The sequence below is a fragment of the Bos taurus genome, chromosome 14, assembly GCF_002263795.3.
Source record: "Bos taurus isolate L1 Dominette 01449 registration number 42190680 breed Hereford chromosome 14, ARS-UCD2.0, whole genome shotgun sequence".
Lineage (NCBI taxonomy): Eukaryota > Metazoa > Chordata > Mammalia > Artiodactyla > Bovidae > Bos > Bos taurus.
This window is the reverse complement of record NC_037341.1, coordinates 76,112,666-76,121,988: the sequence shown is the minus strand read 5'-3', so window position 1 is coordinate 76,121,988 and position 9,323 is coordinate 76,112,666. Positions and strand designations below refer to the sequence as shown.

Sequence of the window (9,323 nt, the reverse complement as noted above, 5' to 3'; positions counted from 1 at the left end):
TTCTGGCATAATTGTGTCCTTTTACACTCCCACCAGCCAGGGTGTGCCTGGGAGTGGATGGAGGGGAATGAGCTGGGTGTGTATGCAGAAGGTGGCAATGTTAGGGATCTTTGTGATAATGAAGCTGTTCTGTGTCTTGATTGTGATGGTGGTTATACAGATAGACCCCGATGAGAAAATGACGTATAACTGTGTACACACAGACTGGTGAAATCTGAATATGACAAAAATGTCATATAATGTAAATCATGTCATTTACATAATTATGTAAAATTATGTCATAGCTTTACATTCCCACCAGCCAGTGTATGAGTGGGAGTGGGTGGAGGGGAATGAGGTGGGTGTATATTAAAAAAGGTGGCAGCGTTAGGGGTCTTTGTGATGGTGAAACTGTTCTGCATCTTGATTGTGACAGTGGTTATACAGATATGCTGCTGCTGCTAAGTTGCTTCAGTCGTGTCCAACTCTGTGCGACCCCATAGACGGCAGCCCACCAGGCTCCCCCATCCCTGGGATTCTCCAGGCAAGAACACTGGAGTGGGTTGCCATTTCCTTCTCCTATGCAGGAAAGTGAAAAGTGAAAGTGAAGTCGCTCAGTCGTGTCTGACTCTTAGCGACCCCATGGACTGCAGCCTACCAGGCTCCTCCATCCATGGGATTTTCCAGGCAAGAGTACTGGAGTGGGGTGCCGTTGCTTTCTCCCTACACAGATATACCCCCATGATAAAATTACATATAACTATATACACACAGGCACACACACACACACACAAATGAGTACATGTAAAACTGGTGAAATCTGAATAAGTTGTGAGAACCGTACCAATGCTGGCTTCCTAGTTTTGTTATTGTCCTATAGTTATAAAAGATGCTACCTTTGGGGGAAACTGGGTAATGGGTACATGGGAGCTCTCTGCACTATTTGTAATTATTTCAAAATAAAAAGTTAAAAAAATTAATACCCAGAGAATGAAAGACCCACATTTAAAAGTTGAAAAGCAAAAGAACCAACATCATTAAATGCCAAAATGCAGGCACCAAAAAAGGACTTGTTAAATGTGAGCATACTAAAGCGTTCCCGAGTAACGGTTTGTTGTGTGTTTCGTGGCCTATTCTCGAGACAAGATACAAGCCTAGAAATTGGGAACTAACTGCTTTTTCCCGGTGGGGGAGGAGTTCTTAGTCTTTTATCAAAATCCCAGTTAAAACTTGGTTGCTAATAAAATTGCTTTGATTTCATCTGTTCACAGGCTCCAAAAGAAGCACTTGCTCAGAGCGTCTTGGCGGAGGTCCCCCAGCAGGTGGTGGGCTACTTCAACACATACAAACTCCTTCCTCCCAAGAACCCGGCTACGAAATGAGAGGCGCCCTGGTCGTCCGAGCAGAATTCTGTTGTGCTGTGTGGAGCAACAGATTTCTCACCATCTCAAATCGCGAATCTGTCATTTTACACCCTTCTCAGAAACCCTACGATTTACAATGCAAACCTAGCTCTCTCTGGAGTATGTCTATTTAAAGCATTCTTTTTATACTGTTTTTGGAGGAGAGCGCTAACTTAGGCTTTGCCCAGTCAACCCAGTGATTGCCAGTCATTGCAGTAATTGCGGTGAGGCTGTTTGGATTAGGAGCCGGTGCGAGAAAAGCACACGTTCTTGTGGTTGTTTACTTTCATGTGATGAAAATGCTGTTTTTGAATGTTTGTCAATAGAAAGAATGGGAAATTGTTGGAATGATGCAATTTACAGGTTGCTGTGCTTTGCTTAGGCGATATATGTATTATAAGCCGATGTCCACACCAGATGACCAGAGTTTCTTAAATTAGATGATACTGAATTTGTATCTAGAACTATATTTTATGCTTTTCCGTGGGATAAAACTACCTTCACTTGTGCTTGAGTTTTGCTGCAACTTAGACATGCACAGTTCAAAACAGAATGCATCCTCAGAAGACTTCATAAGAAGTCCCAAATTAGAAAGGAAGACACATACATATTCAGTTCTTAAAGCTGTAAAATCAACAAGTAGAAGGAACTTCCTGTAAGCCATTTTATTTGCCTTCCTGGATCTTTCATTTTCACTATTTAATATTGTAAATGTGGTCAGATTTGACCTTTTCATTGATTGTATGTGACACTCGGGATTCTGTATGTGCATTAATGATAGCTTGTCCTAGACTCAGCATTATTAGATGATTTCAACTGGAGTTTGTTAAAATGGGTAGGACTGGGTTTGTCCAGGAAAAGCTATAAGGACCAAACATATAAGGGGAAATTCGGAATTGCACTTTCTGTTAGTTAATGAAAGACATTACTTATTAAAAAAGGCAAGCTTTATATTTTCCTTTATATCTTCCAAGGTCACATACATTGATTTCTACATTTATATAGATTCATTTAGGTATTTTCTCCTTTTTTTGTTAAAGTGATTTTTTACTCTGATTTTTTAAAACTCATGATAATGGTTATTAATCAAAATCCTATTTTACATTTTAATACCATGCTGCTTCCTAAGCCCAAAATGTATGGTATTAAGCAAAAACCTACTATAACTTAAAAAAAAAAAATCCAACTGCTGCATAGGATAGAATGGACTTTCCATGCTTTTTTTTTTTTTTTTAGTATATTTTTTTTTCCTGATGTTTACACTTTGGAATATAATCCTTAGCAAACATTACCTTTTCAGAATGGATTAAGGTTTTACTGAGGACCTGTGTGCCAAGTACTACACATGTCCGTGTGCTGGCCGGTCATGAAGTAACATCTGGTTATTGAGGACTGCATGTCGGTCACAGATCCGTATGGGATGCACCTTGTGCTGTGCTGACGTGCCTTCCAGGGTTACTGAAAATGTGCCACCGCGCGGGTCTTTTGTCCCCTGAAATATTTGAAGGAAGCGAGCCCTCAGCCATGAACAGCTTTTGGCTTCTCGGAAGCCGCTCATTGTCCAGGTCAGGCTGAGAGGGGCTCTGCTGACCATCGTGGGTGCCTGCCCCCGGCGAGCAGAGAGGGCGTCTGCTGACCATCGTGGGTGCCCGCCCCCGGCGAGCGATTAACACTTTCCACTCAGCTAGCTGGCCTCTGGATGTGCGTTGTTAACCTGAAGGTACTTATTAACTAGTCGTCTATTACCCTATAGTATGACTTATGAGATGACAAGTCATCTTGACGTCCGTCAGGAGAGGAATGAACTGCTGACTCTCCCAGGAGTTTGCAGCCTCTGTGTCTAAGATGCCCTGCTTTCAGTTCTTTTTGGTGCTGGGGAACAGCATATATAGTTTGCTTTGGTTTTCAGAATTTTCTTTTGTAAACATACGCGGCCTTTAAAAGAAACGATTTGCATGTGATCTTGGTACACTGCAAGACAGAAGTAGAGGTTCTAGTGTGAAGCTGAGGTCCAGGGGTCACCGGGCCCCCTCCTCAGTCTCCTGAGCCCCATCCTGGCGGCACTGGGGCCGCCTGCAGGGCACCTGGGCACCGCTGGTCAGAAGCATTCATTGCTTTCATCGGCCAAACCAGTGTCCTGTCACCACTGTCATTGATTTGGTCTTCATAATTTTATATTCTGATTTTAACCAGAATTGTTCTCTTTTGAAAATTAATTTTGTATTATGCATTCTTGATTTGGTTCATCAGTAGGTGCTATTATTCATAAGACCTGTGATTCCAGTAGATTAGGGGAATTGATACCTTTTTGCAGTTTTGAATAAAAGTGTTGATAATTTCTAAATTATCATTTATAAAATTCTTAGAGCTTCAACATTTTGCGTCATCACAGGCTGATTTAGTATTGTTTTGTATTAAAATAGTCCTTTTCCCTTTCGTGCTGCCATTCATTCCGTGCCATTAGTCCTTAAAATGCGTTTAAAGAAGAAATAGCCAAGTTGACTGTTACACCTCATCCAAACAGATACATCACAAACATACGAGGGCGACAGTGCCTGGGATGGACGTGGTACTTCTCAGTCTGCCTGTTCTGAGAGAAGAGCAATTAGCATGGTCACGTCACCTTGTGCTTGAAGTGGAAAACTTTAAGATCGGAAAAATTTAAAGTCAGATCAGGGATTTACAGCTGTCTACTTTGGTAGTGCCTTAGGCAGCCTTTCCAGAGTAAATTCAGGGCCCCCTTGTTGCCTATGCCTTATTTAACATACTTTGCCTTATTAATTGTGTAAATTTTCTGGAAAATCATCTTCAATAAAATTTCTCCTAGTCTCTTTATATGTGTGGTTGGTAGTCATGGAAGTGACACATATGGTAAACCAGAAGCTTGGTTGAGATTTCGAGAGACTATTTTGTGGTTTTATGTCATATTTGATAATAAGTATGTAAGTTACTAATATATGAATTGATGTTAAGTATATCTTCCATTTGGATAAAGTCATTTCTTGATGTGTTACAATAGTACCTTGTTTTTATTTTTGTTCTTTCTTCAAATGATATTGGTCAAAAAGTTAGAAATAAAGTTAGTGCTTTAATCAGCCTGTATTCTGTGTTTTTCTGAATTAAACAGTTTGGGGGGTTTATTCTTTTATGGGATGTAATCACTTAAAGATATTGAATGTATTCAAGGTATTTTTCAGGGTACAGTAAGGGAAAGGTTCCCAGCTTAACTAGGGTGCTCACATGAGAACTGTGCCCTCCTATTTTATCGGTTGTTGGGCAGGACAGTATATTCACCTAACTTTTTCTTCTAAGTTGCTTCTATCGTGTTGCAGTATTGGGCAAGGTCTTGGGGGAACAGTGTGACCTCGGAAGCCAAAGTTGCCGCCTTCATGGAAATAATGGACCGGAAGAGAGAGGAAAGACTAAGTAATTGTAGGGACATGAGGTCAGGGGGGAGACCCGACCCACCTACTGCCAAGGAGCACTTTTCCCAGGATGTGCACCCCCATTCAAGTTGAGACCTGAACCCTCACTGGACGACGAACGTTCAAAGCATTTATGAAGGTGTCGTATCAACAGCAACTGTGGAGTTGAATGTTTGGGGAATGGGAAGAATTTAAGTTTGCTGGAATGCAAAGTGCGAGAGGGAGAGTGTGAGAGAAGAGGGGAGAGGGGAGACGGGGTGGCGGGTGGCTTTGCATCCTGTCCAGCCCCCGGGGGCATTCAAGGGCGTCCCTGCTTAGGCTAAAAGGAATGGGATGCCACCGAATGGACTTAGCAGCTCTGATACGATCCAGGTCAGGTTTTTGAAGAACAGAAGGGCCTTACGTTAGAGGGGTAGGAGGGACCCCACTGCCAAAGTTGCTGTGGTCACAGTGGCCTTGGTGAAGGCCTGATGGAATAGGTGGTGGTCACCTTATGGCAAAGACTCCGCTGTTTGGTTACCCACTTGCCAAGTTCGGATTCTAGGTCAGTTTCTGAATTCTAGACTTTTTCTGCCACAGCCCTGCCTCCACACTGAATCATCTATCGATTAGCCCCATGTCAGTTCTTTCATGGCTCCAATGCTGACTCACACCTGATAATGGCACAGAGTCCCAGCATTGCCAAAGCCTTCTCATCTGTCACCCTTGTAGCAAGACCAACACCCTCGTCATTTGTCATTGAGCGTTCCCAGGTGGCTCAGTGGTGAAAGAATCTGCCTGCCAATGCAGGAGATGCGGGTTCAATCCTGAGGTCCAGCAGACCCTTTGGAGGAGGAAATGGCAACCTGTTCCAGGATTCTTGCTTGGAGAATCCCATGGACAGAGGAGCCTGGTGGACCACAGTCTACGGGGCCGCAAAGAGCAGGACAGGACGGAGCGACTGAGCACACGGCTGTTTGGCCAACTTCTCCAGAATACTCTCAAGAGGTTGCAGTGTCCTTGAAGAGTTATACTTTGTCTTGGCTATTGATCTTCTCTCTAAAAGGAAATGATCAGGAAGCAAATATCATTATAAGCAGAACTGTGACCTCTTATAATAGGTAAATGAGAGCCCTAGTATCTTTGATTTTTTCATAAACTCACAGCGTGCCAGGTTTCACAACAGCGCTTGGTCATCTAGGACTGGACGCAAGAATCTTGGGTTGGGGAGCTCCAGAGAGTTCACAGAGAGAAGACTGAGTGTAATAGGATTAGTCTTCAGCCACGTCTTCCAGCCAGTAAAAATTATTTGCTTGTTTTTGAAGAAATATTGAATAGTTTAGTGAAACTTGCTGAGTCATGTCTGACTCTTTAGGATCCCATGGACTACACTGTCCATGGAATTCTCCAGTCTAGAAAGTCCAGAATACTGGAGTGGGTAGCCTTTCTCTTCTCCAGGGGATCTTCTCAACCCAGGGATTGAACCCAGGTCTCCCGCATGGCAGGCAGATTCTTTACCAGCTAAACCACCAGGGAAGCCCAAGAATACTGGAGTGGGTAGCCTTTCCCTTCTCCAGGGGATCTTCACAACCCAGGAACCAAACCAGGGACTCCTGCATTGCAGGCGGATTCTTTACCAACTGAGCTATCAGGGAAACCCAAATCGTTTAGTACTAGCAATCAACAGGTGAAGTCAAAGTGAGTAAAATTTCTTAGTAACCTCAAAGAGTTTATGATCTAATATGAGAAAGGAGACAGTACATGATGCTAAAACAAGCAAGGTGAGGCAGGCTTTTTGTGAGACTTTACCTATTTTTTTCCCCCAGTTTCTCCGTCCCAGGAGGTGGGGTCGCTGGGAGCGGGGTGGGCAGGAAACTTTGCTCCGGGGCCACGGAGTCCGGGCTCCTTCAAGGCCCTGCGGGTGCACGGGTGCAGCGGTTGACCAGGCGGCCGCCCAGCAGCTCGCTGTAAGAGTGGACCTGATGGATGCGGTGCAGCCTGCAGAGCGCGCAGCCTCGCTGGAGCCCCGAAGGCCGAGAGCCGGTCCTGGACCCCGCGCACCGCGGTGTGCTATGCCCGCTTGCCCGCGGCCTGCGACAGCCACTGCCTGGGTTCGGAGAGAAGCCCTCCGGCTCGGAGGCGTGGGGCGCTTTGATGGTCCATATGAACATCCTTTGCGTGACGCACAGGGACTGCGGGGACCTGCAGAGGCACCGACCGACTCTCGCCCATACCGTTCCTTATCCCTTCAGTCATCTTGGTCAACAGTACAGTTGTTCAGTCGCTTAGTAGTGCCTGACTCTGTGATCCCATGGACTGCAGCACGCCAGGCCTCCCTGCTCCCTGTCCATCACCAACTCCCGGAGTTCACTCAAACTCAGGTCCATCAAGTCGGTGATGCCATCCAACCATCTCGTCCTCTGTCGTTCCCTTCTCCTCCTGCCCTCAATCTTTCCCAGCATCAGGGTCTTTTCAAAAGAGTCAGTTCTTCGGATCAGGTAGTCAAAGGATTGGAGTTTCAGCTTCAGCATCAGTTCTTCCAATGAACATTCAGGACTGATTTCCATTAGGATGGACTGGCTGTATCTCCTTGCTGTCCATGAGACTCTCAAGAGTCTTCTCACAGTTCCAAAGCATCAATTCTTCAGCGCTCAGCTTTCTTTATGGTCCAACTCTCACATCCATACATGACTACTGGAAAAACCATAGCTTTGACTATACAAACCTTTGTTGGCAAAGTCATGTCTCCTGCTTTTTAATATGCTATTTAGGTTGGTCATAACTTTTCTTCCATTCACTTAGCTACCTTTTATTGAACACACGCTATTAGTTATGCTATCCTGGGGTGGGGGCAACCCCACCTTATACAAATTTTTCATTTTTAATCAGAAATTATTTTTGAAATTCATAAGGGAAAGTGTCTCCCCCATCTATGTTTTTTTACCAGGTTCTCACTGTCCCCTCCACATATTTCACATTTTTAAGCAAAATATGGAATTGTTATCAACAGTGGGTTGTGGGCTTGGTGTCTGCTAGGAACTAGGAGATGATACGGCCTTTTGGTTTTACGTAGAATGAATGAATGTATCAGAGTTTGTTGAGAGAAGTGTGGTCAACATCTGTGGAGGTTGTGTGTGTGCGTGTGTGTGCGCACTCAGTGGCTAAGACATGTCCGACGCTTTGTGACCACGTGGGCTGTAGCCCACCAGGGTCCTCTGTCCATGGGATTCTCCAGACAAGAATACTGGAGTGGGTTGCCATTTCCTCTTCCAAGGCATCTTCTGGACCCAGGGATCAAACCTGCGTCTCTTGCATCTCCTGCATTGGCAAGCAGATTCTTTACACTGAGCCACCAGGGAAGCCCCATGGAAGTTACAAATCCAGTTTTCAACTACTGTTCTTCTCTGTAACTAAGGTGCTGGGAACTCTGTTTGCCATGTACCCAGCAAATGAGCTGATATAATTTAAGGTGGGCATTATGTACATTCACTCACAGCTGTGGCTCCCTTGGTATGGTTATTTCACACCTCCACAGACCTGTCTTATCAGGTCTGCCTCTTGAATCTCCATGAGATATTTCTCATTCTTATGTCCTGCTTCTCCAACCAACAGCTATCTCCTGCCATAGTTCATGAAATTAAATATGTTAGTCTCCTGGTGCTGTTGTATAGAATAGTATGTATAGAATGCGTATTTAACAACAGACATTTATCTTCTCACAGTCTGGAGGCTGGAAGTCCAAAATCAAGATGCCTGAACTTTTGGTTTCTCCTAAGGGTACTCAGTGATTAATGCAAAGAAATAGAGGAAAACAATAGAATGGGAAAGACTAGAGATCTCTTCAAGAAAATTAGATATACAAAGGGAACATTTCATGCAAAGATGAGCACAATAAAGGACAAAAATGGAATGGACCAAACAGAAGCAGAAGATATTAAGAAGAGGTGACAAGAATACATAGAAGAGCTATACAAAAAAGATCCTTTTGACCCAGATAATCACGATGGTATGATCACTCACCTAGAGCCAGACACCCTGGAATGCTAAGTCAAATGGGCCTTAGGAAGAATTACTATGAACAAAGCTAGTGGTGTTTCAAATTCGAGTTATTTCAGCCGAGTTACTTCAAATTCTAAAAGATGATGCTGTGAAAGTGCCGCACTCAGTATGTCAGCAAATTTGGAAAACTCAGCAGTGGCCACAGGATCACAACAAACTGTGGAAAATTCTTCAAGAGATGGGAATACCAGACCACCTGTCCTGCCTCTTGAGAAATCTGTATGCAGGTCAAGAAGCAACAGTTAGAACTGGACATGGAACAACAGACTTGTTCCAAATCAGGAAAGGAGTAAGTCAAGGCTGTATACTGTCACCCTGCTTATTTAACTTATATGCAGAGTACGTTATGAGCAATGCTGGGCTGGATGAAGCACAAGCTGGAATCAAGTTTGCTGGGAGAAATATCAATAACCTCAGATATGGAGATGACACCACCCTTATGGCAGAAAGAGTAGAACTAAAAAGCCTCTTGATGAAA

At 44.1% G+C, this 9,323-nt stretch overlaps 1 protein-coding gene across 2 annotated transcripts in view; it reads left to right on the top strand.

The window, feature by feature from the left end:
* CPNE3 (copine 3) overlaps positions 1–4,477 on the top strand; it is a 48,423-nt gene extending 43,946 nt beyond the window's left edge. Inside the window, exon 16 of one of the 2 annotated variants that reach the window (XM_005215676.5) lies at positions 1,251–4,477. In XM_005215676.5, the coding sequence (XP_005215733.1) occupies positions 1,251–1,361 (111 nt within the window). In that variant the 3' untranslated portion in view covers positions 1,362–4,477. 2 annotated transcript variants of the gene reach the window in all.
* Positions 4,478–9,323: the final 4,846 nt, after the last annotated feature.